The sequence below is a fragment of the Phaenicophaeus curvirostris genome, chromosome 2 (assembly GCF_032191515.1).
Source record: "Phaenicophaeus curvirostris isolate KB17595 chromosome 2, BPBGC_Pcur_1.0, whole genome shotgun sequence".
In the NCBI taxonomy this organism is placed as follows: domain Eukaryota; kingdom Metazoa; phylum Chordata; class Aves; order Cuculiformes; family Cuculidae; genus Phaenicophaeus; species Phaenicophaeus curvirostris.
In genome coordinates, this window is record NC_091393.1 from 4,360,424 (window position 1) to 4,388,366 (window position 27,943).

The 27,943-nt window shown below is 39.4% G+C and overlaps 1 protein-coding gene across 1 annotated transcript; it reads left to right on the forward strand.

The window, feature by feature from the left end:
* Nucleotides 1–335: 335 nt before the first annotated feature.
* PNISR (PNN interacting serine and arginine rich protein) lies at nt 336–27,599 on the forward strand. The gene is made up of 12 exons (XM_069851135.1): nt 336–414; nt 11,581–11,699; nt 12,966–13,151; nt 16,029–16,252; nt 17,927–18,113; nt 18,436–18,626; nt 19,214–19,351; nt 20,384–20,483; nt 21,186–21,239; nt 22,434–22,604; nt 25,184–26,273; nt 26,516–27,599. The coding sequence occupies exons 2-12, from the start codon at nt 11,612–11,614 to the stop codon at nt 26,544–26,546; spliced, it is 2,460 nt and encodes an 819-aa protein (XP_069707236.1). The 5' UTR covers nt 336–414; nt 11,581–11,611; the 3' UTR covers nt 26,547–27,599.
* Nucleotides 27,600–27,943: the final 344 nt, after the last annotated feature.

Consider the following 27,943-nt stretch of genomic DNA (forward strand, 5'->3'; position numbering starts at 1 on the left):
CAGGATGCCGCCTTCTAAACCTCCACAGGGAGCTCTGGGCTCGTTTCCCGACGTTTCCCGGCTTTATTTACTCTGTTTCCCTCCTGACCGGGCTCCGGAGCCCCCGTCGCCCCTCCTCCACCTCCCCGCCCGCAGTCAAAATGGCGGCGGCGGCATCGCGCTCGGCCGCCCGCTTCCCGCCAAGGGAAGGGGCAGCGGGGGGTGGGGCGGAGCCGCCCGCCCTTAGCAAAGATGGCGGCGGGAGGCGCTCTCGAGCCCCCCCCGCGGCGGGGTCGGCGCGGTGACGCCCGCGCTTCACTTCCGGGTGAGCCCCGGCGGGCGCCATATTGTCTTGCTGGAGAAGACGGGGACGGCGAAAGAGGCGAGAGAAGCGGCCGCGGAGCGGGACCGGCGGCGGGAGGAGGGGGGAAGAGCGTAAGTAGCGGCGCCGGCTGCGCTCGCCGGCCCTCCTGGGGGCGGCGCTGCCCTGATTGCACCCCCCCTACCCCGCGGCCGCGCGGCGCTGAGGTCCCGGGGGTGGGGGGTTGAAGGAGCGCGCGCCCCCCCCCCCGCCCCTGCGGCCCCGCCCCGGGGACCCCGTGGGGTCCCCGGGGCGGGGCCGCAGGGGCGCGGTGGGGGGGATTGTGCCCTGGGGTTCGGAGGAAGAGTGGGAAGAGAGGAGTGAATTGAAGGCGAGAGCTGTAGCAAAGGAGCAGTCTCTGACTGCTGTCCTCTCTCCTCTGGGTCTGGTGGGAAGGGGGATTTCTAGGTAGAGAAAAGTGACGTGGGGAAGCTTTGCTGAATGTGGATCTTCTAAGGTCCCTTCCGACCCAACGCGTTCTGTGAATTCTGTGATTTGAGATCGTCTGATTCTAGTCTCCTACTGGATCAGGTTGCTCAAAGGCTTCTCTACCCTGGCCTTGAACGCCGCCAGGGAAGGGGCATCTGCTAGTTTTGTGGCTATTCTCGTGAGTTCGTTCCACTGGAGGGCTCCAGAGAACTAAAATCAACGTTATCATCGCACGCAGCAACATCTGTAAGATACCTCAACCTGGTTCGGTAGCCACGGAAACAGAGGGTGTTTCTAAATCGACCCTTAAACAGCCGCACCTCGAATCCTGTGTTCAGTTCTGGGCCCCTCACTACAAGAAGGATGTTGAGGCTCTGGAGCGAGTCCAGAGAAGAGCAATGAAGCTGGTGAAGGGGCTGGAGAACAAGGATTATGAAGAGTGGCTGAGGGAGCTGGGGTTGTTTAGCCTGGAGAAGAGGAGGCTGAGGGGAGACCTGATTGCTCTCTACAACTACCTGAAAGGAGGTTGTGGAGAGGAGGGAGCTGGCCTCTTCTCCCAAGTGACAGGGGACAGGAGGAGAGGGAATGTCCTCAGGCTCCACCAGGGGAGATTCAGGCTAGACATTAGGAAAAAATTCTTCACAGAAAGGGTCATTGGGCACTGGCAGAGGCTGCCCAGGGAGGTGGTTGAGTCACCTTCCCTGGAGGTATTTAAAAGGCGAGTGGATGAGGTGCTGAGGGACATGGTTTAGTGATTAATGGGAATGGTTGGACTCGATTCGGTGGGTCTTTTCCAACCTAGTGATTCTATGATCCTTTGCATGTTTGCAAGCCTTTCTGCATTAAGCCAGCCCCACAAAGTTCAGTGTTGAACTAAGCTTGGACGGGATGTGTTAGGCTTTACGGTTGAGGATGGGGCCACAAAAACGATCAGAGGGATGGAGCACTTCTGTGAAGAAGGGCTGAGAGAGTTTGAGTTGTTCAGCCTGGAGAAGAGAAGGCTCCAGAGAGACCTTACTGTGGCCTTCTAATATATGAGGGTGGCTTGTAATAAACACGGAGAGAGTTGTGTTACCAGGGCCTGTAGTAGCAGGACAAGACGTAACGGTTTTGAACTGAAAGAGGGAAGGAATTTTTTATGATAAGGATGATGGGACACTATAACAGGTTTCCCAGAGAAGTTGTGGATGCACCATCATTGGCAGTGTTCAAGATCAGGTTGGATGAGGCTTTGAGCAAGCTGGTGTAGGAGTGAAAGATGTCCCTGCCCATGCAGGGAGGTTGGACTGGATGGTCTTTGAAAGGTCCGTTCCAGCCCAAAACATTGGATGATTCTGTGATGTTAAGTGGTATTCAATAATATCGAGCTACCCCATCTGAATTACCAAGTTTCTGAAACAAATTACTATACAGAGTATTCAGCACCCTTGGTGGTTGTCAATGTCTTTTTTTGTGGTCATACTTTTAGATGTTTGTGTGCCAACTATCTTTATGGGAAGGTGTAGCATACAGGGTGCAAAGCAAAGGGTCAGCCACTTTTTAAAGATGAGGAATGGTAGTCTTGCAAGCATAAGGTATGTCTACCCATAGACAGTCGTCAAGCATCATTTTGCAATAACAGGGTTCAGTCCAGCAGAATAGCTCTATTATGTGTAGGAGTAAGAGATCTCTGTCAAATTCTAAAGTCCAGCTGTGCTGAGAGATGTCACCTCCGTGAAAGGCACCAGATGCTGTAGCTGTGCCTGATTGTAGAACATAGGAGGAACTGGGAGCCCTGGCTCTGTCCAGGGAGAAGTTGCCACCTTTACAGACAATTCCTTGACAAATCAGAAGACAAGCTACTGATTTTTAATTTGTCTGGGGCAGCAGCAAACCTTGTGTCATCCCTGCTGTTATCCCATTACCTGATTTCCTGTATTGCCTTTGCCACACGTGACATGCAAACTCCTACTCTGAAAGAGCAATTTCCCCACTTCTGAGCTCGGATATATTGCAGGGCTTAAAACTGCATAAATTTAGCACAGCTCCATAGATTTTTAGCGGAGAACTCGCTGTATAACCTGCAGTGCTAGAGAAGAGCCTTAACCATATTTAATTGTTTAGTGGTGGACTTGGGAGTGTTAGGTTTATGGTTGGACTCAATGATGTTAAAGGTGTTTTCCAGCCTGAACGAACCTGTGATTTTCAGTTAGGTGTAGGATTATGTAAAGACATTATGGAGACAGGAATGTCCAGTCTCCCTTCTTTTCGTTACTGAGGTACACGATGATCCTGTCTCCCTCTGGCAACAAATAATACTGTGGGTAGGATTTATTAGGTGTTCTTACTTTCATTACTGACTGATCTCTCTTCCTTAAGTGATAAGTGTGCTTATCATTGAGGATAATATCTGCTCATGAGCACTGAGGCAGGGTCGTTGTTTATTTAGTTATTGGTGCTGTTCATTTTCTGTACAGAGCGTGTTCATCAAGGAGGAGGTTGCAGATTAACCATTTACTTAAGGAAAAAATAATGCTGTGTTCTAGGGCTGGTTGAAAATCTGGCATTGGGTTTTCTAGTGGAATAAGTGCAACTAATAATCAGATCAGACTTTTTTCTCCAACCCAACAGAGTTTTGACTTAAACTGGTTAAGTCACTGTGGTGTTTCTGTGATAGTGAATGTTATCAGTGGTTTTGTTGCAATATGATAGTCAAAGCATTTGTTTGTCTTTATGTCTTCACAATACAAAAAAATAAGTAAATGATGTCTGAGTTGCCAATACCTGGTCATTTAGTTATTTGCAAAGGGTTGGCTTGAGCTTAGTGGATTTAAGTTTAACATAACAGATCTTGGAAGCTATGCTTCTTGAATGACTCATTGAAGAAGTCTTCATAGTACATTTATTTTTATTTTTTTTTTATTTGGCCTTTGTTCAGCCTACTTCATCTTGGTGGCACTGTAAATATTAGTCAGGCGCGCTGACATGTGAACTGGGATCTGGAAAACTTTGTAGATACCAAACAAGCTGTTCTCCTCAGTTCTTTTTCTGGTTTTGTGTTTGGGATCTTGGTTACATGTATAATGCAAACTGGGAAAGAATAGTTCTGATGTTAAAAAATGCAGTGGAGTAACTGAAGTTGGCTTCCAACATTGTAGTGATTCACAACTGTAAATGGCAGGAAGAATTTTACATGTTATTGACTGGACGTTTTGCTAACAGATCCCACCAGGCACATTGGCCATAGCTTCTGGATCTTAGGAAGAGAAAAGATACATAGTATTTGGGCATTAAATACCTACAACAACTTAGGGTGATGCCCTAGGTGATGCAGAGAAGTCTTTGTCAAACTAAAAGTGGGATGGGTGAAATAGTAATAGAAAAGATACTTATTTTAACTGGTTTTTTTTTCTGATTTATTGCAAAGTAAACTCACCCCTAAAATGTTTCATTTTCTGATAAGCAGCTGAGTATAATATAATAGTAAATATTTGTTTTCCCAAATAAAATGAAAGCTTCTTTGTTTTTGTCTGAGTGATGGAATGCATTTGTTCTGACTTGTGAGTGAATGTATGTCTGCAGCCCTTCTGTAGTAACTCTTAGAGTGCGTTCCTGCGTGGGTGTGTAGGGCGTAGTGCTTTTCTATACTCCCAGATCCTTTCAGCTGCAGAGGTGTTCTGAGCATCCCCCATTAAGGCCACCAGCTGATGATTCTTGTGCTACCCTTTCTGTGTCAAATTTTTCTCCTCGGTAGAGGTATTGTATTTATTATTATATTAGAACAAGGTGCTAGCACAAAAGATCAAGACATAAGGCTGCTGATTTCAAGGATCTCTACTTCTGATATGTCTCCATTTTCCTTTAGGTCCATCTCCAGAGCCTAAGCCTGTACGGGGCAGAGAAGCTCTGCCCACAGAGTATGTGGTGATTTTGAGATCCTTCTCAAGGTGTGACGTGGATGACTCCCTGCAACCCAGGAATTCCACAAAGAGCATCAAACAGAGACTGATGCGCCTTTGCTGTTTGTGTTCTCTTGAGCTTGTGCCAAAAGATTACCTAGCTAACGACACCGATTATTTGACATTGATTTGTTTCAGGAACAGTAAGTGCAGTTTATTATAAACCTGGACCTTTTGGGGTCCTCCCCTTCAGTTCTCTGTAGACCTAAAGATAGTCAAAAGGTCACGGCTGCAATGGCAGATTATCTTAGAGGATATGGAACATCTGGGTTTTTTACCTAGGTATCTGACCTATGAATATCGAAAAGTGCGTTGTCTTTAAACGCTGGGGTCCAAAGACAAGCTGTATAGGGGTTCTCAAAGTATGCATGATGGCCTGCGGTTTCAGCTTCGTTGTTTATTTATATAATGGACACTTCTTTGCTAAAATATAGTGCCTGTTTGGAAGGCCTGCCAGACAAGATCTTTAGACACAAGAAGAACTTGTGCAGCTGTGTATTGAAGCTCAAATTGCAAGTAAAACTTGTTAGGCCGTCTCACATCACGTAAGGACCTGCTGTCCAATGACAATGAGTAACGTTGCCAGAAAGGTGATGCAACAGCCTCTCTTCTACATCAGAAAGCACCTGATTATTTGCTCTGGTTCTGTAGGCTCCAGAACCATCTGTCAGTAGTCTACCTGTCTACAGGGTTGAATAATCCAGACTGCCAGATTGTGTCCCGGAGATGTGGTCAAATGACGTTGATGTCTGATGTAGGAGTTCATAATCTTGATCGCTTCAGCTTGTGACAGAGTAGAAGGTGCCTGCTGCTTTCCTTCTAGGGGCAGTCTGAATGCTAGTCTGTCTCCTGATTTCTTGGAGTTGAGGTAATCTTGCTTCTAACAAATATCCTGTTTAATTTAATCTTCAAAAAAATTCTGGTTTTTCACTGCCAAGATATCCGACTTCTACAAATTACACAGGAAAAGCTGTTTAGAATCTCCATATCTCTCCTTCTGCAGAAGCTGTTGATATGTAAGGTATTCTGTGTGGTTTGGATGCTGTGTAATATTCCTATTGGAGGGGACCATGTTGTCACAATGACAGGAAGTTCTTAGAACCTTCTCCTTAGAAGGAGCAAGAAAGTGTCTAGTAGATGTACTCATCTGGCCTAGTAGGTTTGGTTAGTTTCTTCTGATGCTTTTCTGGTTTTGACCTAACTTCATCTCTGTGCTTCTTGTCTTGAAATATCGGCATGAGTTGGAGCAATTGAGATTATCCATTAACACTATTAAATTTTATTTAGGGGCAGGTCTTGCTTATCTTTCCAGGGGGAATTTCTTGATATATATCAGTTCTGCTGCAGCCAGTGTCACAAAGCATGTAAGGATGACGCCATCTCCAATGACAGGCAGGTTTTGTCTTTTGACATTTGCAGGACTGAGCCTTACTCGCTAGGACTGCTCTTCTCCATTGCCGAGAATTCTCTCTGTAGTTACATCTACACGAGTGCTGTTGAACTAGATAATGGATTTTATGAGCTTACACTACAAAACTGCTGAGCTAGAGTTGGCTGAGGAATCTGAGCGAGTCTGTTGGAGCTTAAGTTCTGTTGGTGCCTTTGTCTAAAAAATGGGCCCATCTTTGGCATCAGTTGGCAACTAACTATGGAGGCCTTCACCAAACAATGTGTTGTTGGGAAGTTGTTGGGGAACTGTGCTGCATTTGATGAGGTGGCATTCCTCTTGGTGTGAAAGTCTGTCATTTCAAGGTAACTATGTTTTGTGGGGACTGCTGGAGGAGTCTCCTAGAGTTAAAGGTGAGGGTATGAATTATCACTCAAAACTGTGGTTACAGGTAAGTAGTTTCTAATTGTATACTTTTCAGTGTGTGGTGCGTCTGGACGCATCATACAGCCTTATCAGAAAATATATTATTTTGCGGATGAATAGCTGAGTTTATGGAGATGCCTTTTTCCCCTAAAAGAACAGGTTAACAGTGACGTTTAATCTATAGCTGAGGCGCACATCACAATCAAGGTGAGAAGTGGAAAGATGCCTTTTAAAATATCCATTCTTTCTCTCTTAACTTAGCTTTTTGTTGGATAAAATACTGAAATGTAGTTGAGAGTTTGGCACCAACTTTTAAATTTTCCTGAGTGCTGTTGGCTCTCAGAGGTTGCTGTCTGCCGGGGATCAAGGTAAGTCCCATCTATGCCACTATGTCAGCTTTTATCGCCAGCAGGGGAGAATTCACCAGCAATCATCTTAAAGGTGGCACATTTTAGTAGCAGTAATTAATGACAATAAAACTCCAGCAGATCCTGCCTTTGAATAGGAGTCCTGTCTTTTTCTTGAACATACAACAGAACGTATTTCAGAACATGTCTGCTCTTAAAACTAGCAAAATTTTGAGATTTCACATTAATTTTTCATAATCTGTTAAGTACGTCTAACTGAATTTAAATGTAAATTGATGAGGTGTTTTCCCCATGTGATTGTGTTCCTGCAGAAAACAAAAAGAATCCTGAATTGGCTTGTGTTTCTTTACAGGCAAACAGATTTTTAATAGATTCAGGTTCCTGTTCTGTGATCTGACATCAGCAAATGGCTCCGATAAATGTTCTTTTGTTTATTCATGTTTGTTAGAGAGAGAAAAGCTGAATTGAGGGTTAAACAACTAAGTAAAAGTCCCTTAACCCATAATCGTGAGGGAGGGCAGTAGCTGCATTTTGCTTTGCAAGTGAGTACCTGTAATATGGATCCATTCTTTGAACCTGTTTGCTTTCCAAAACCTGTTTTTATTTCTGACATCTTTAAAATAGCACCACTGGCAAAGGAAAATGTCAGTATTGTCTGATTGGGGCAATATTGAGATTCTGTTGAAAAATTCTTAGGTGCTCTTCTCAGTAAAGCTTCTCAAGCACTGTATGAAGTTAAGTGACTTTTATATAAAAGAAGACTAACATCAAACAGCCATGATTGTGTGTGTGATTTAGTAGATGTATCTGTATATATGATTTATTTAATTATCTTTTAGAATACGATCACTTAAAATGAGAGGTTGAAGGCAGTTTGTGTCCAAAACTTAAGAGCAAGTGAAACATGAAACACTGCAGAGCTTAGCAAAACAATTTGCAAAGACAGTGACCACCTTTGAATGCCTGTAGCCTATCTGTAGTAAGAGAGAAAATGTTACATCAAGTATCTCTTTCATGTTTACCTTATACCAGTTAGTGAAAACTTGAGAAAAGTGAGGAAACCAAGGGAGAGCAAAAAAGCAAGGAAATCTGTTTCTCAGAAACTGATAGTGTCCTGTTCTTTCAGGTCACCATGTAGATGAAAGCTTTGGAACAAACCTTTTTGTGGGCTCTGTATAGTGAATGCTAAAATGCATCATTTACTTTGCAATACTAAAAATTTGAATACGTGTGGTCTTCTCTCTTGGCCAGTATATCTTATGATTAGTTTTATAAACATTAAAGTTGCTGCTTTTGTTCCTTCCATACACAATTCCTGTTTCTGTCCAGAAAAAAATAGCACAACTACAAAGGTAGTTTAAATAAATAGGGTATTAAATACTTTTGGCTGGTTTTCACATAATGTTTGAAAAAAGGCAGTTGCATAAAGAAAGTGGTGTCATTGACTAAGTATTTGTGCAGTACGTATTTCTGATTAGTGAAGAAAGTTTGTACCCTGGATTTGGTTATAAATCTGCGTACTTGGAAGACAACATGTTTTATGTTTTCCAACCTGTGAAAATTAGCATTTCTTTAGGAAAACAGTGAAGTACAAATGTGGTACAGAATTGAAAGCTTTCAAATACAGTTCACAAACTAAAATTAGCAGTTTCAAATGGCAGTGACCTTACATCAGACTGCTTTGAACAGCATAAATTAACCAGATATTGAAGTTCTTCAGGGTTTTACAGAGTTGTTGCTGTCTTGTCATACCGTTGTGCATCAAAATAGAAATCAAATCCACGTCTTGACCTCTTGCTTTGCACTTCCCTACCTGATTTCTCTTCCCAGAATAGTCATAATAAGGTGAAATAATCTCTCTGGGGAAAATTGAAGACGCAGGGTGATATTATATTGCAGAGTGATGGAGAAGCAGCTAAAACCCTACTGGGTTTTTTACTCTGGCCTTGAAGCCAGCTGGCACTGAATAAAAGTCTCTGACCTTCCAGACCAGAATGGTCACGTCGCAGCTCCCTGCTGAGTCCGAGGTCCATGCTGACACCTCAGACGTGGTTGGGAGCAGCCTGGAGGATTGCTGGGTGGCCTGGGTTGGTGCTGCTCTCTAATGGAGAGATAGTGGAGTTCCTTCCACACCACTTCTCGTAGGAGTGCAGCCATAGCCTCTGCATCCTAGGGTGTGATAACTTGCTGAGAGGGAAGCCAGGAAGGGAACGAGTGCTGCTGCCTAAAGTCACCGCCTGTCTTCTGTGTCTGTTGGGCACCTTTTCAGATGCCAGCTGATATATCTGAAGAATAATTTATCTTCCCCCTGCCCCCCTCCCCCCCAAAAAAAAAGAGGTGGAAATAATTTCTTTGAACACCTTTTGAAATAGTAAGGTCATTGCTACATCTGTTGTACAGAGGCGATTTGGAGGCATTTGTTACCTTAGACTGAAAGTAATGCTCCGAACTAGAAGGTATGCTCCAAACTTGTGCTTCCCTTTGTCTATAGTGAGGATCAAGGCCTGATAGCACACTAGAAATCCTTTTTAGTGCAGAATACTAGAATTACAAAACCACATTTCTGTTATTGCTAGCGAGATTTAACGGCTGGAAACAAAGGGAGTGGCATGGTGAGGCTCTGCAGTGCTTTGAAGGCTTGTGATTGTCTTGAGCCACAGTTGTTATAGCTTTATTTTAAGATGTAAATGGATTTATTTTGGCAATTGAAATTATTTGCATTCTGAATGCAAAGATGAGCCACGGGGAGGAAGAAACAGTTACCTTTTTCTTGTTTTAGGAGGAGAATAGGTAAGAAGAAGGTTGCTTCTTCATACTTTGCATATGAAATACATATATGAGTACACAGAGAGGTTGATAGGGCAGGGCCAGCTTGAATGTTGCATTAAGTGCATTATTGGCCACTGTTGCACTCAACTGGTGTAAGAAAGTTCAATTCTTAAATACAGATCAAAATGTAAAGGGGTGGGGGAAAGTGCACTGTGTTCACCTACTACCAGTTCAATTATCATATAGATGTAATTGAAATGAAAAATACCCTGTACGTAATTTGGCAAGTAAAGATAGTGACAATAGTAAGGTTGGTTTTGCCAAGTATTTCTCCCGGTTTCCAAAGTTGATCTTTTCATGTTTAAAGTCACTCGAAAACGTAGGCATTTGCAACTGAATTTTTCCAAGCCGTACATGCATAATTGTTATACTGGCTTGAGTGTACATGGTCTTGAAACAAAAGTGACCAGTTTTTCAGATTAAAAATAAAATTTTTCTGAAGAATGCAAAATATGAGCTTGCATTCACCTGTGCATGAATTAGTGCTCCACAGTGCTATGTACAGCCCGTTTTGCTGTGCATGTTTGTAGTGTGATGCTCTCTTCCTATGCGGTCATGCAATTATTTGCATGAATATGTGAGCACTAAGCACGAGATCCCTTTGCAAGCAGAATCCGCTCTAATTGCTCTTTGTCTGTCTGCCAAAAGTCAGGTCTGTCTTTGGGTCCGTGTGCGTCCGTAAGAACAGTTGGAGTTACGTTCCTGGCTGGCCACCCATGTGACAGTGTCTGCTTTGAGCTAGTTCCCTCTGGAGTGGACAGGCTGTATTCATCTATTCTGTATTGCACTTGGCTGCAAGCCACAGTGAGGTCTTGTGTGCTGCTCCTGGGACCTCAGGGAATGTATTTTTCTCTGTTTGTTTTAAGTTTGGAGTGTTTGAAACAGCCTACGTGTGTGACGTTTTTATAGCACGCAATCAAGGATTGCATGTTGAATGGCATGAAGATGTTTTCACTGAGAGTGGAAAGCCTGCTGAGGAGTTGTTAGCAGAGTGAGTAGGACAGAGGAGGTCACACTCAGTACAGTCTGACCCACACTGGTGTTTGGGAACATTTCCTGGAGTGAAGTGTCCCCAAAACTCTGCTCAGGCTGCATCTGCAGAAAAGCTGTTTGGAGCAATGTAGGTGACAGCTCTCTGGTCCTTCTCCACACGTAGAGGTTCAGTGCACGCAGGATGTACAAGTGACTGGAAGGAGCTGGTATGCCATTATAGGCTCACCTACCTCGTAGGCTGCTGTGCCTCATCAGTCTCACAAAGCAGGTTGTGGAGCCTTCATGCCATCAAGTCCCAGGGCTGCTGCTGTCTGCTCGGTGAGGATGTACAACACAACACTAAAAAATGTTTCTTATGATTTGAAGGGACTGTGTGGTAAATGCGCAGTTATGCAGTGATAGTTTTTGTTCTTTCTTAGATGTGAAAGCATATACTATTTAGAAATTATAATGAGCCTGTATAATGCGTAAAGTTCATATGTGGACACTGTTTTGTACCTGTGCAATTTTCCAGTGCAATTGTTAATGACGTACTTTGCCATCGGTGACTTCCCTTTGTCTCACCTAACAGCCTTGCGTGACACTTGTGTAGAAAAATACACAAGAAACAGCCATGGACGTTTCTCCTTGAATGTTGTTTTGTAGTTTATTTCTCTGTGAAATGCAGAGAAAGCCTACTAGTCTTCTGAAATCTTACAGTAATATTTTCAGATACTACTCTAAAGGATGAACCATTTCGTTCAGCTTAAAATGTTAAGCCAGCATTGCTTCAGCTCGCTTTGCAGGGCTTAACTATATCTGCAGTTATGTAAGTTTCAGTTATGTGATATTTCGTGGGCATCTATTTAAACATACAACTATTATTTTTAGTTGAAATATAGACTATATAAAGACTTAAAAGATGTGGGATCAAGGTGGACAACCTTGGCAGCAATGGCCTTTGAACCAACAGCAGTGGATGCAGTCATTTCAACACCAGCAAGATCCAAGTAAGTGTATAGAAAGCTTTGTGGTTTAAAATTTTTTATAATCTGTTTTCATTTGAATTTTTGAATCTTTGTTACAGAGCATGACTGACAGTTGCTTTTTTGTAGCTGCACTCGAGTTAATACATTTATGATGCTTTTCTGGGTAACTGGAGAAAAATAGAAAATGTACATTGATTCCAAATGTTTTGACATAGTTAATATTTAATACACAAAATACAGGCAGGCAACCTGAGTTATACTGGACAAATTATCAATACTCTACTAATCATACAGATGAACATCTAGATCACATGTACTTTTTACACAGTCTATATCCCTGTCAGTTCTTTAGCCAAGCTGAATCACTTATTTGAGAAAATCTGGTTTTTGTTCGGTGCCTGTGTGGCAGAAGTACTAGTGCAGATGGATACGTAGAAAAATCCTCACTGGAAGATTAGTATGCTATTTGTTTTAGTTTACAGCAGTGATGATAATGATCTGTTATTTGGACTTCTTTTTGTCCCCACCAAAAAGCCCCCTATTTTAAACAACAGAACATAATTTACCTTAAATTGAGAGTGAGGTGATAACAATTAGATATATCAAGAGAAATACATAAATGGATAAAGAAAGTGGAGAACTGTATTTAATACTGGGGCAGAGTAATCGGGCACACTAATTTTACATTGCTTTCTGTCACTGCAATTTCTGTAACTTCACCAGAGGGATTTCCCAACTTGATAACGAGCAGAAGACATACTAGTGTCCTCATCCAAGAGTGCACTTTATTTACCTAATGATGAGGATGGTAGTAAAGGAAAAACGAGGGAGAGAACTGTAATGTAAAATAGCATTCTGGAAATTGGGAGTTATACAAAGAGTATGCATTGCAAAATACAGTTTTCTAACTGTGTATCTTTATTACACTTGAATCTTCATTAATTCAGAATTTAAGGCTATATAAATTTCTTTCTGATACCAAAATTAGTTCACTTACAAAAACAGTGTATTACAACTACCCATTCAGTGCTAATGTGAAACCAAAATAATTACCTTATGGCATTTTGAACATGTGCAGAGAAACTCTGCTTCAGCAAGTATGTATGCTTTGGCGTTTGCTTTCAGTCTGTTTTACTGCACACTGCGAATAAGTTTTAATGGTCCTCATGGTACTTGCTGAAAGTAAACGTTGCCTGTTTCTCTTGAGCAATGAGACGTGTAATTGAAAAAGTGTTAAACTTTAGACATGTGAATACTAACCTTTTAAATTTCCCCTGTTTATTTTAGGCCAGATTGACTGGGCTGCACTAGCTCAAGCATGGATTGCTCAGCGAGAAGCCTCAGGGCAACAGAGTGTAGTGGAACAACAAGGAATGATGCCAAATGGACAGGATGTTTCAGGAATAGAGTCTGGTCCAAACAACCATAATAATTTCCAGGGGGATCCCAACTTTAACAGAATGTGGCAGCCAGGTTTGTTCTCTTTCCCATTCATTCTTTTTTCACGTAATGAAATTTTATTTTCATCAGATGTGTTTGGGTGTGAATGTGCTCTGTCCCTCAGGTTTCAAGATGCTAAACTACCAGTAGCATCAACTATTTAACCAGTCTACTACTTTCCAGTCAACTGTTCCACAAAATGGATAACGATACAGAGACAGAGGTCTGATAACACATCTCAGTATTCTCTCTGTAAAGTAAATGCATTGGTTTGATAATACACATATGCAAAAGATTTGTTCTGTCCCTGAATGCTGCAGAAAGACCACAACACTGAAAGCAACAGGATGCCTCAGAATTCAGGAGCATCTGTTGCCGTCTCCTGTAGTGTAATACCTGCTTCTGGCATGGTCTTGACATGTAGAATGAGCTCCCAGTATAACCAGCAGATGCTGACTTCAGGTGTCTTAAAATCTTGAAAAAGGAGATGAGCAAAATTCTTTGTGTAAAATGTTTTACATGTTTCATAAAGTTGATTGCCCTTTTTGACTTAACTCTCTGATTGTCATCTGCGTAGTTTTCAGTTATTGCAAGTTAAAGTTGGTTGAACATTTATGTTTATGTTGATTATTTTCAGTGCTTTATGACTTCTTCAAAACTCCAGATTTGACCAAAAATCCATTTTGCTTTCAAAACTTCATAAAAAACCACTGGCATTAAGCATGGGGTAGAGATAGCGTATTTTCTGCAAAGAATTTGTCTGAAGTTGTATTCGGAAGGTTTTTCCCAACATTTGTTATGTTACCACACTAGAATGCAATTTCAGATCAGCAAGTGAGGTAGCTGGGGCTGTGTGCATGCCTTCTGTTGTCTCAATGAAAGCACTTCGTGCTTGATTATGTTAATGACTGAAAAAATAACGCCTCAAATTTTCAGTGTGATTGTTCAAATTTGTCAAAGTGTAATTTTTAATAAAAGTAGGCTTAAAATGTCAGTGGTGGTTCATACATGTGCATAGCAAAAGGGAGGCAGATATCAGATTTCACTTAAGTTTAACCTACCTGACCTGGGCTATAATTAGCTGCATATAAGAATTTTAACTTTACTATGTGGCAGTGCATAGAGAGTATTCAGGCTGTGTTTCTGCATGTAGTAAGTAGAGATTTTTCACAGAAATACTGTGTCGTTATTGGACAGTTTTGTTTTTCCTATGATCCTGTGGTGGTGGTTTCTTCCTCCTGTGCTTTTTCGTCTGTGAGGTGAAAGAGAGTAGTATCTGAAGTGGTAGTTTTTGCAAACAGTCACAGAATATTTAAAGTTCAGAAGATGTTTTGCTGATAATTATAAATGTTAGGAGCCCAAATTCACCAAGAAAATACAGAACAGGAAAACATCTTGGATCTAGGAGTGAGAATAATGTTAACACCTTTTGTTAATGGAAGATAATGTGCCAGTGCATTTTGTTATTATTGGATGCGCCGTTCAAAGAGTATGTTGTTTTTCCATTCGGTGGGGACACTGATAAAGTCCATGCTGATGCAGATATGTCCCAGCTTCCCTTAATTTAAGCAGTGTCATTCCTAATGTGTAAAGGTAGTCATAGCAGAGAAACTAAGTCATCACATGTGTGGTTAGCCAAAGTTCACATCATGAATTTACTCTGTTTCTGTAAAGCTTCATCTTTCTCCATCTCCTTCCAAGTTTCCTTTTGGATCTAGAAATCCATAACACACTACTAATAAAAATTGTAATCTGAAAACCAACTGTAACTAACAGGCAATTCATTTGGAAGGCATTAGTGTTGCACAAGCAAAAACAGGATTTCTTGTATGTGACTTGCAGGCTCTCAAGTCAGTTGAATTGAAGTAAACTGGACATTTTAATGGTGTCAAATGTTAACATGTACATTTACGAACAATAAATCCTGTAAGCTTGAACTTAAAGGATAAAGGATTCCACCTCTTAGAATCCTTCAGGAGTATTGACTCTGGAAAAAGATTTGACTAATAAGCTAAACATGACCTACTAGGATGACAGAGAGAATGAAAGGAGTGATACAGTCTTTGAGCATACAAAAAAAGAGACCAACCAAGCAGAAAAGCTATGTTAGTGCTTTTTAATTGCTACTAAATGGCGTGGGGAAGGACAGTAAAAATAGGAAAAAATGAAAGACATTAAAGGACTGCAGGAGTTGAACTGAGAGGATAGGTATTAATTCTGTTACTGGTGAAAGTTACAAGGTAGTTCTGTCACAGTCTATAAATATCTGTACCGTGAACATAATTTTTAGACTGATTCCTTAAGAAGGCCTATATGAGCTACGAATTCATTTCTTAAACCTTTTTCCACTCTCTTAGCCAAACTGTTATTTATGTTTGAGGGCTTATGACTGTAGCTTACGTTGGCACCTCTGCAGGACTACTGGAGAATCCAGGGAATCATCCTTTATCAGGACATGAGACTCTGGAAAGCAGGTTTCTACTGATCATAAAATTGTTTGTTTCCATAATAGGTCTTTTAATTTATTATGCAAAGGAATAAAATACCTCGTTATTTGAAAGTTGAAAACATACAAATAGAGTAGGAGAAGGAGTTCAGTTTACACAGTTTGCAGGTGCTATTGTGAACTCAATATCACTAGGAATTTATAAAAACAAATGTACAGCATTTTTGTGTCCATCCATCTCTGCCTCCCTCATGTTTTCATTCAGCAATATCTACTTCCATTTCCTTCATTTAGTTGAAGTTACTTAGACAGTATAATACAGTCTGTAGATTGATGATTCTTCATAAGTGAATAATCTGTGATGCTTTGAGGGACCTTGTAATAAATACAAGAACATTGAGTGACCGATAACTCCTATAAATTGTACTAACTGCATACTGAATTGTATTCTAAATCCTAAACAGAATGGGGAATGCCTCACCAACCCCCTCACCCACCTCCAGATCAGCAGTGGATGGCTCCAACCCCAGGTCAAATGGAAATTGTTCCTCCGTCTGAAGACAGCAACAGTCAGGACAGTGGGGAATTTGCTCCTGACAACAGGCATATATTTAACCAGAACAATCACAACTTTGGGGGACCTCCCGATAACTTTGCAATGGGGCCAGTGAACCAGTTTGACTATCAGGTGAAACATATTTGTTGCTTTAATATTGTAGACTCGCAGAGTCCCTTCCGTGGATGTGTTCCTCTAATATCATCTAGCGGCGACTTTCATTCTTCAATTCTACAAACATCTACAGAATCTGTTATCTGCTAAGATGCATTTTTACCAAATACTTTACCGAAGAGACTTTAGAGTTTTCAGTTCTGTTCTGAGGCCAAAGGCTTTTTTTTTTATATAGTAATAATGAGAAATGGCTGTTGTCTGCAACATTAAAATGAATCACTGTGTTCCAGAATATAAATTAACATTATGTAGTTTTGTGTTTTTAGAAAAAAAAAAAAAGAAGAGGAGGAGGAAAAACCCCCCAAAACCTACTTAATTACACTAGGTGATGTACCATAGGGAACAGTCCTGTATTTGCAGGAAGATAGACTGGATGATCCATTGATCTTTTCCATATCTATCTACTGTGATTCTTTGAATAAACAATGGTATTTCTAAGAAATCCACATCCAACTTTTTCTTCATTCTGCCATATAAGTTATATAACGTAATAAATCTGTAGGTGGTTTTAGCAATAATAATAGTAGAGGACGTTGTACAAATCTTTAAACAAAAAGTTTTGGATCTTTCCGCAGTTTTCACTATTTTTCTTTCAAAACTCTTGATATAAATGACAAACTACCTGTTAAAACACCTACCTACTGTTCATAAACAAAACCCAAGGGAAGATGGGCAGAAAAGTTTCGATCTTCTGGCCTACTTTTTTCTTATTATTAAATTCTGTTGTTCAGGAATACTGTTAGGAAATGAACCAATAATTTTCATTCACTCTAGTTTATTATAATTGCCTTTGCTTACTGTTGTGGAACCAATTTTTAAAATAAATTTCTCTAAATACTACAGAGAACTTGTTTTGCAATGAATAACAGAAGAATGTTTGGCCTGAAATTGTAGTGGAAGAGTGCTTCTGCCACTAGAGACTTAACTAGATACTCAGTAGAATACAGTAAAAAAAAATATTTCATGCTATAACTTTCTTCCTAAACACTCTCCATTTAAATAGTTTCATTAGGTGTTTCTGGGCAGCAAATATTAAAACGCTCTCCTGCCTCACATATGCCTCCTGACATGTGACTTTTGGATTGTATACAGCTTGCTCAGAACCCAGGGTCTGTACTAAACTTGCAGATTTATGCATTTAATATCTTAATCAGCCATACTAATAACCTCCATGAATAATTACTGAAAAGTCCACAGTGCAAAATTCTTTTGTAAAAAAAGCTCAAACTTTTCATTTTTGTCATCGCGTTGTAGTTCCAGGGAAAGACTGCTAAGGAGCTAGACTTTTAAACCTTCATTTTTTTCTTCATTTAGTTGCATGCTCTGAATGATAAGCTGGCAAGGAACTGCTGCAGATAGATAGTGATTAGAGGGCTTAATGTTTAGCACAATATGAAAGGAGATTGATTGAGGCTGTTTCAGCTTTGTTAGTATCCCTGCTTAAATCTTAAGTTTGCTCATTAAATATTTAAGGAAAACTTGTTTCCTGGGGACTGCAGAAAAAGAAATTGAGAGATCTCAGTAGCCTAGAAATCGTGGATTCCTGCTTGCATGGATTTCTGTAGACCGACTTGCGCACATGCTGTATTTAGTGTTACATGTGAAGAAAAATAAACTGCATTACTCTTTCAGCATGGGGCTGCTTTTGGTCCACCTCAAGGTGGATTTCATCCACCTTATTGGCAGCCAGGACCACCAGGGCCGCCAGGTCCACCAGCACCTCCTGCACCTCCTCAAAATCGAAGGGAAAGACCTTCATTCAGAGACCGACAGCGTTCACCTATTGCGATGCCTGTGAAGCAGGAGCCGCCACAGATTGGTACATGTTAACCACTCCTTAATGAAAAAAACATTAAAGCTGTGTTTTAAAAAGAATTGCAAAATGTGAAGACTTCTATTTTATAAAAGTAAAAAAGAAGGGAAAGAAAAAGTTTATTATAAATGGGTTTCTTCCACAATCAGATGTGTGGCTTGTTTGGATTGAGGTTAGAGGGTTTGCTGCTTTGGGGGTTTTGGGTGGTTTTGGTTTGTTTGTGTTTTGTTTTTTGGGTTTTTTTTTTCCTTTTTCTTTTTTTTTTTTTTACTCTTTTGGGTGTAAGGGTTTTTTTCACATTTCAAAACTGTAAACTTTGCTTATGTAGATGCTGTGAAGCGTAGAACTCTGCCTGCCTGGATTCGTGAGGGTTTGGAAAAGATGGAACGAGAAAAACAGAAAAAATTGGAAAAAGAGAGGATGGAGCAGCAACGTTCCCAGATGTCTAAAAAAGAAAAAAAAGAAAGTGAGGAGGCTGAAGAAGGGGATGGCCCGCGGTTACCTCAGAAAAGTAAATTTGTAAGTAGAAGGGTTTGCTATTTCTCAGGTTTGTATTTCCTGAAAGGTATCAACTCTTTGGTCTCTTCAAAAGAGAGACTGTGTGTTCCTGGTCATCGCTTTGTTTCTGTTGCTTAAAGTAAAATTGCTGCTTAGTTGATATTTACTTGATGTTTTGAAGTTGTTAATGTCTGAGTGGTAAAATTATATTATTTCATCTCTAGTAGCAAAGAAATAGCAATGAAATTGGGATTCTTTTCTTTTCTGTGTTTTGTGACTATGTGTGGTCTTTGAAGGATTGAATTCTAAATCAGTAGCTGAAGAAATTCAGATACATGTTTTTGCTACACTGAGCCCATTTAGGAAACCTTGTGTCACCTTCATTTTAGCAGTTGTCACTTGTTGGCAGTGAACTGAGACCTTTGTGTTTCCTTGTCTTGTGTAGGGAGAGAGGTACTTGCATGTTTATTAAGAGGAGGGAAAAAAAATAGTTTTATGATAACTGTAATAGATTTCAGTACAAAGTAAATCAAGTTGACTAGCATAAAAAGAAAATAATGAACTTAACAGCTAAGTTTTTCCTGAAATGCATGATGCTGTTGTTGTAGGACAGTGATGAGGAAGATGAAGATGCTGAAAACACAGAAGCTGTAAGCGTTGGAAAAATCAGTAGGAGTCCGTCCCCGGCTCCTCAAGAGGAGCAAAGTGAACCAGAAATGACAGAAGAAGAAAAAGAGTATCAAATGGTATTAAAAATGTAGTTCTCGCTAAGTATTTATGTCTATTTGCTCATATTTTTCAGGCATAGCAAAGTAAACCACTTCTTCTCTGCCTGTTACTGTCAGAAGAGATATAGAACACATCATAGAGTAAAGCAGGGTTATATTTGCATGCATCTGTAATGCTGTCTTTTTCATATAGACAAGGATATAGGTTATATAACTACTATTTAGCACAACAGTGAAAGAATGTAATGACTGTAATCTTTACATTAATCATTATTAATTCTATGGGTTTGCTTAACTTGCCAAATTCCAGAAAACTTCTAATGATTGAATCTTTGTGCACTCTATGCTTCAATCTCAGCTCCTGTGAAAGGGAATTTAAGAAATCTATTCTTGCAAGAAAGTGCTAGAAACCTAAGTCCTAGACGAGCAACAATTACCCCTGTGTCTCTAGGAACTTTGTATTTTGAAGTCATAGGTGTGCAACTGAAACCTTGTTAATGAAGACCCTAAGTGCTAAAAAGTATGATGAATATATTTTTGTAAAGCACATAACCAGACTGGGCGGCTTGGAGAACTGGCTACCAAAATTTGAGTTTTTGGAGTAAATATGTAATAATAAAATCCTGTAGAAGTAGCCTCTGATGGTCTTTGTAGGATTGGGATCAGTGAGGCAGCATACCAGGAAGAAATGTGCTCTTTATTTTTTGAAAGAATACATGGGATCAGTCTAAGTACCTTTCTGATTTACATGTTCCTTTGCTGTATCATCTTTGATATTAGGAATCAGTGCCCTGGGTGCCTGTGTGTAATACATGTGGATGCAGTTCACAGTCAAAATACAAACTGTTCTTAAAGTTTTGAAATCGGGCCAAATTTAAACCATTTCAGACTTGTGTTTTAAGTCACGTCTGTTGAAAGAAATCCTTAAATGAATCATTCAAGATAGCACTTTCATAGCCATCAAAGGAAGTGAAGTTCTGTGGATATAATATGAATGCAGCATCTATTCAAGAAGTTTTTGCCTTTAATTGTATACATTACTTTCTTTAGATGATGCTGACAAAAATGCTGCTCACAGAGATCCTTTTAGATGTCACAAATGAGGAAATCTATTACGTAGCCAAAGATGTTCACCGTAAAGCAACTAAAGGTATGCCGGTTCTATTTTTTTTTTAAGTTTCTTCTGTGAATATTCTATATTTGCATGTGTCTAGAACATTTAACCTCCATAGTTATCCCCCAAGAACACTTCCAGTATAATGCATCCAACTTGGTAGAGCTCAAATCCAGAAATCATGTACTGTTGTCCTGTGCAGTGTATTGTGAGTTACTTCAGTTACTCCATTTCTTTCATAAATTCATTTTAGTTAAAATGGTACCTGTGTGTCAATGGCTCTCAAGCTGTAGCTGCTTCTTAATGCTATCATCTTTATCTCAAGTTCTTAGCTGTTCAGAAGTGAAAAGAGACAAACTTTGAGTCCTCAATTAGTAATTCATTTGCTTTCACTAGTAACATGCATTGTACTTAGTTGGTTTTTTTTAACATAACCGAGTTAGTCTAAATATGTAACTATTGAAACTTGAAAATGATGTGCAGATGCTGTAACTTGGAAAGTGATTTATGAGTATTTATTTTTTTTTTTCTCTTCACTGTTAATTTGCAGTTACATTCTAAATCTTTGGGGTCAGAAAATCTAGAAGTGGTTGTAAATGGATGATGTGTTTTTAATGTTTCTTCTCTCCCTCCAAAGAACAGCAATAGTAGTAGATTTAACAATACCCTAGACTCATGACTATGAAATCGTGGCTATTTGTGTTAACATGTTGTTCCTGTTGTTGATGTGATACAAAGCTCCTGCAAAACAGCTGGCACAGTCCAGTGCACTGGCTTCCCTCACTGGACTCGGTAAGTATGCTCCTTATTTTTGAGAGGGCTTAAAAGGGGAGTTTCACTCTTGCCTTGCATTTCTAGAAATTGCTTTTTTGAAACTAGATTTTAATTGCCCAGGAGTACGGGTCGATTTCCAGTAACTTCAGCAGCAGCCGCACCTTTGTTTGTTCCACAGGTGATCCTGCTGGTTAAATGGGATGTTTTTTTGAAGTAAAGGACTAGTCAGTGTGAGTTAGTGTAAGAGAATCTTGCACTAATTTTGAAAATACCTGAAAATTGCAGTTAAATCTACTTTTTAAAGTCTGATGGTTTCAGAAGCACACTGCAATCTTCCAAGACAGGAATGCTGTTTTATGTTTTTCTCCTATTTTGATCCACACAAACAAGAAGGGAAGGTTGATAGAAGAGTAATGTGAAAATATATTAACAAAAATATTATAATGTTTGGAATTATTATTTTATTGAAAAGCTACATAAGTACACAGTCTCCCATATTGTATATTACCAGAAGCAGCACAGGAAAAAGAGGTTGAAATTCCAGATTGTGACACAACAGCAAAAGATCCTTCCCACCATGCTTTTTGTCATATAAAACATACTCCAGGCATGTCAGTGATCAGTTATGTGCTAGTTATGTGGAATTCTGATTAATTAGATTGACTTTATCTTTCTGATCAGTCCAGTAGTTCTTAAAGTCTCTAGGGAAGAAAAAAGTCTATTTCTGTTCCATCTCTGTACCTGTCAAAGTGGAGTGTTCTCTAAATCAGTACAGAAAAATTGATATGGCATTCAGAATTTCTGTAGCCTTGGATTATGGAGGCGGCTGAAGTAATTTCAGAGATGTCTTCTGGGAAAGGTCCCAGGCATTTTCTGTCCAGTTGCTGATACAGAGGCAGGCACTGTTACAATCTCCACAGGGAGCTTTTTTGCCCTTCCATACAGTGGAAAAAGTACTGTGATCACAGTGGTTGTTTGCCGAAAATAGACCAGCTGTTCCAGGAGGAGTAGAGCCAGACACTGAGCATCAAACGCAGATAAGGGGGCCTTGATCACACCAGTCAAAGAACATTGGCACTCACCAGAATAAAGTGACTTCTTCAGAGAAGAGGAAGTGAAGGAAGGGCAATGTTACTCTCGTCTTTGCCCCACAGAAATAATAAGAACAGAGCTTAATCTTTCCTCATGATAGACTGGACTTTATGCACGCAGGTGGACTGGGTGGTTATGGATCAGGAGACAGTGAAGATGAGAGGAGTGACAGAGGCTCTGAATCATCTGATACCGATGATGAGGAATTACGGCACAGAATCAGGCAAAAACAGGAAGCATTCTGGAGAAAAGAGAGAGAACAGCAACTGCTACTCGAAAAACAGCTAGAAGGTAAATCATAAACCCATTCTTACTGTGTGGCTTTATACAGAATTTACTACTTATTATGTGAAAATTGTTGGGAGAGAAAATGCATTTTTAAGCCAAAAAAATAAAGCCAAATTTAGAAAAAAATGTTCTTTGGAACAAAAGAGATGGTTGAGCTGCATGTTCAAAATGGAATTTTCTTCTTTTTTTCTAATAAGAAAAACCACACGTAGCATTTTCCGTAAACTATTCTACTTCAGTGTTTGAAGAACAGACATGGTGCATATGTATTCATATGCTTTAGATATTGTATCATATAAATAATAGTATCTCTATAAAAGTGTATGTGTATGTTTAATATATTTTTTGAGAGTTAATTATTATCTCAGTTGTGATTGGGGATAAGTTTCACCTCGCTGCACCAGCTACAGTTTATATGAAACTGATTCCTTGAAGTTGTATACTCTTAAGTATATGAAGCACATTTCTTGTTACCTGAAAAATTTGCTTTTCTTTTACAATGTTGTGCATTGCACCTTTCGGAATGTACAGTGGGAGGCTGTAGTTTCTTTGAACTTGCTGTTCTCAGTTGTAGTTGAAATTTGTGTCCATACATTGCATCTTCATAACTGTTTTTTTTTTTAAACATGATGCTGGGGGAAGATTATTGAACCCAATTAGTTCACAATCTCTGAGAAAGTGGCAGGTGTGATTTAAAAAAATATAAAAATAAATCTATGATTTACTTCTGCTTCTCCATACAAGGCAAGGTTTGTCCTTTTTTATCAGTAATGTTGATCAAAAGGGTATCACAGTTACCTTGCAGTGCTGAAGAGCAGGATAGATCAACAGATGAATACAATGGTGAGAAATCATGATTGAATTTCATAGGCTGGAGGAGAAGAAAAGTGCTGCTATGACATCATACTTTTGTAATTTAAAGGTGTACAAATGACATATGGATACCTTAACAAAAGGCTGAATTAGCTAAACGTTTCCTTTCCTTAATATTCCCATCTTTGAGTGTTTTAAGATTTATGCATAAAAGGGTAGACATATGGAGAGTGACTGATGGGTGGCTTCTGACCTCTGTCTTCCTACTGCAGAAAGCCATATGTCAGGTGGAGACATCTCCATGGGGCTATTAACAGAAATATTAATCTAGAGTAAAGAGGCTGATTCTGCACATCCAGAATACCAAAGAAAACTAAATGCAGCATCTCATTAGTAGCAGCATTCAGAAAAAAAACAGGAGATTTCTAATATACAATACAGCATCTTCTAACATACACTGGCTTCTGCCGATATTACCTAATAACTTGGGGACCAGATGGAATTATTTTCTGGGTTAAATTAGACCATCAGTTGCCATTTGGATCACTCTGGGTTTCCGGATGCAGTTTTATTCCCTAAGTTATTTCAGGAATTGATTGCCCACATCAAAAAGCCATTTCTTAGCCAAAAATGTTGTATGTCAGTTGCTTATTCTGGGTTCAATTTAAAATGGAAAGGGGAGATAAACTTGGCTGGTGATACAAAGGATCCTAGGTTGAATACAAGTAAGTAAAACTTGTTTAAAGTTGGAAACCTCTGGAAAATCCTCTAAGGGTCTGAATTTCTTTATATAGCAATATGAAGATCTTAGCCTGATAGTCATTATGTTTCTTTCAAGGAATGTATTTTTAATTCTTCAGTTGTCTTCTTACCATGTTTAGAGTATTTACTGACTACAGAGCTTACATATTATCTCAACTGACATTAACTTTTTGTTTTGTACGAACTTCACCATCTGTCTGTATTAAATGCTGTAGTCATAGCTTTTGAGCTGAGTCTTAAGCAAATAATTATCTACAAGTCTACTTTTTATCCTCTTTCTTCCATCTTGGAATTAATTGGCTACAACATCTGTTAAAAACAAGGAAAAATGTAAATTGGTTGTACTAGCATTTAGGACTAATCTAAATTAAACTTGGAAAACACCATGAACCTGATGTTTTCTTTTAAAAAAAACAAACCCTGAACATGCATCACTACAACAGAAGGTACTTCTCTTTTTTTGGTATTGAGGCCGCCAAACCATGCAGATAGAGTTAACATCGTTCTAAGGTTGAGAGCCACCCACACACTGTGTGGGAAATAGAACTTCTTCAAACCAGGCAGTGATTATTCAAACCCAGGTGAACAGGGCTGGAAGGAAGGCAGGAGGTGTAGGCACAGCTAGAGGTGTGTAGTAGGGAGAAGAAGGAGAGAACCAGGTGTGTAGAAAGGTCGCAGGAGGAAAAAGTATCCCATGTGTAGATGAATTTGGGAGTTCTGGTGCTTCAGGGTATTTGTTCGAGAACTTTGTTTTAAGCCACTGAAACATGAAATAACATCAAGGACTTGATGAAAGTGTCTGGGTTGTGCACTTCTTCTCAACCAGGAAGACAACTGTTCTAGAATTATGAGAAAAAAGAAAATAACAAGTTTGGTAGGTAGTTGGTGTGGTGGCAGACAGCATATTAATTTCAAGTATTATGAAAGGTGCTTGGAACCTTCTTTTTGCCAAAAGTAACACTGTACTCCAAATTAATTTAATTTTTCTTTTGCATACTCTTTTTCAGAAGAAAAGCTACAAAGTGAAAAAGTTTCAAAAGAGATTAATGAGTTTATCAACAAAGAACAAAACAGTAACTCTGCATCACAGGAGGCAAAAGAAATTGAAACAGATCTGGTTCATGAAAAGAAAAGATCTCCAAATACAATCTCAGCTGATCTAGAACTCAAAAAAGAGGGTAAAGAGAGGACAGGAAGAAGTGGGTCAAGAAGCTCTAGCAGTGGTAGCACTAGCAGCAATAGCAGTAGCAGTAGCAGCACTGTATCTAGTTCATCCTATAGCACTAGCTCAGGTAGTAGTCGCAGCTCTTCGCGTTCTTCCTCTCCTAAAAGGAAGAAGAGACACAGCCGCAGTAGGACACCTTCACACAAAGTTAGGCGCAGTAGAAGCAGAAGTTACTCCCACAGAAATAGGAGGGAGAGGAGTAGGAGCAGGGAGAAAATAAGAGAAAGGAGAAGACCTAGTAGAAATCGCAGTGCTGAAAGAGGAGAGAGGCGAAGAAATCGGAGTCCTTCTCGAGAGAGAAGCTGGGATAGACATAGCAGCCGTTCAAGAGACAGGCGAGCTAACCGTGCAAGCCGCAGTAGAAGCAGGGATAGACGTAAAACTGAAGACCAGCGTAGAAGCCCTACTGGAAATAGGCACAAACATAAAAGTGAGGGTAAAGATCAAGAAAGGAAAAAGGACCAGGGTGGAGGTGTAGATAAAGACAGAAAAAAGAACAGAGAAAGAGAGAGAGATCAGGAAAAAAGAAAAGATAAGCCAAAAAAAGAGGAAAAGGAAAGTAAGGCTGGCAGTCACGACGACAGTAGATTAAAGAGAAAAAGAGACAGCGAAAGAACTTTCTATCGCGGTGATTCAATATGTGTGAAAATAATAAGACAGGATTCCAGACAAGAAAGCAAAAGAGTTACTACCAAAGATAGCAGAAAACGGTCAGGCTCTGAATCTAGTGCAAGGAGTAGTTCTGAGTCACCAGGAAGCAGTAAAGAAAAGAAGGCCAAGAAATCGAAGCATATTCGGTCATGCTCCATGGAGAAATCTCAAAGGTCTGGTAAGAAGGCAAGCCGCAAACACAAGTCTAAATCACGATCAAGGTAGTATACTTTTTAAGTATTTTGTCTGACTATTTTTTATTTTTTGATATTCGTCTTCATGTGTACGCCATATGAACTTTTTAAAATAAAGTATGGTATTTATTAAATTTTTAGTCTTAGGCAAAAGTAACTTTGGAAAAATCTTTTAAAACTATTAATGACTAAACCTAAAGTGTGTGTGGGTTTGGGGATCTCTTTATTTTTTCCAATTAACTTTTTCCCCTTTTTCTTTTATTTTTCAGATCAACAACTCCTCTTCGTCGTAAACGCTGAGGAATTTGTGGCACCAGTGCTATGATGTTTAAAAATTCCATGAGTTATAAAAGGCTTGTCTCATTATAGAGGCACATTGTGGCTATGTAGGTGAAACCAGAATCCTTTTTTTATCTGTAAATAGGTGTATTTTTTCCAAATGCTGCTCAGAATTAAATACCTAATAGGATTTCTTTGTATTACATTTTTTCAAGAACGGTAGTGCTTATTGAGAATATAAAACATGCCATTCTCTTTCAGCTGTAATGTTCTTAAAATTACTATTGAATGTACTGTGATGTCAATAAAGCTCTTTAGTTCATTTTTTTGTTTAAAATTCTTGAACCTGAATTTTGTGTTAAATTGTAGAAAGTACTTTTTAAAAAAAAAGAAAAAAAAGAGGCAGCTTTTTTGGTATAACAAATTTCTAAGTACTTGAAAAAGATTTTAACGTAAAACACTTGTCAAAATATGTAACCCATGGGCACAATGAGATTATTGGGGGTGTGTGGAAGAAAAAGAAAAGACATCTTATTTTTTCTTTACATATGTGTAATGGATTTTTTTGAATAACCTTTTTATTTGGACTAGCAAGTAATATATGCTGTGTGTGTAAACTATGGGTCACTGTAATACAAGCTATAGTTAAACAGACTGAAACCCGTTAGGAACCCGTGCAACTAACTGATCTCATGTTACAGTGTTAAGCTCTGGAACTATATTCCTCACCTAGTTTTCAGAGACAACTTTCTGGAAGTTCAGGAATATTACAGGAACCAGACTCAGTATTTTAGATGCTTTTATGGAATATATTTCTAAATGGCACTCAGCACACTCTAGAAAACTGGCAATAGGTTAACTTTACATCTTGACACATGCATTGAATGTGTAGTGAACATTATTAACGCATGTTATTTTTGTTAGTGTTACGAGAATTGTGATTCCTGTAAAGCTAATACATTGATTACACTGTAACGTAACTAAATTTTAGTTTTAAATAATCGCCATAAAGTGAAAGAGGTCACCAATTACCTCCTTCTTCAGGAAATGAACTATTGCTGTTGTTAACAAGTGTGAAATAATAATAGTTAAAAAAAAACAACAAACAAACCAAAACTCAAACCAACAACACTACAACTACCCAAGGCCAGTGACTGTTACTGCGGAACACTGATTCGGGGAAAGATGGGAGATCTGTGCCTAGAAGGTCCGGTGTGATATCAGTTGTGAAAAAGATAAAAGGCTTAACATCAAAGGAATATCTCTTTGGTGGCTGTATCTTCTAAGAAAAAGAATACACTAGTACAGGCAACTTGCAAAGTATGTCTTTATGAACGGATCGATCCATGTAACTAAAATTAGAATTCAGCTATGCATCATTTTTGCCAGTGTAATTTTTTTTTTTATAAATTAGATGC

Bases quoted from the DNA above. Each gene is read 5' to 3' on its own strand.
- PNISR (XM_069851135.1), top strand. From the start codon at position 11,612: ATGTGGGATCAAGGTGGACAACCTTGGCAGCAATGGCCTTTGAACCAA. The intron at 13,152-16,028 runs GTTTGTTCTCTT...AATCCTAAACAG, and splicing joins TAACAGAATGTGGCAGCCAG to AATGGGGAATGCCTCACCAA. The intron at 20,484-21,185 runs GTATGCCGGTTC...TGTGATACAAAG, and splicing joins TCACCGTAAAGCAACTAAAG to CTCCTGCAAAACAGCTGGCA.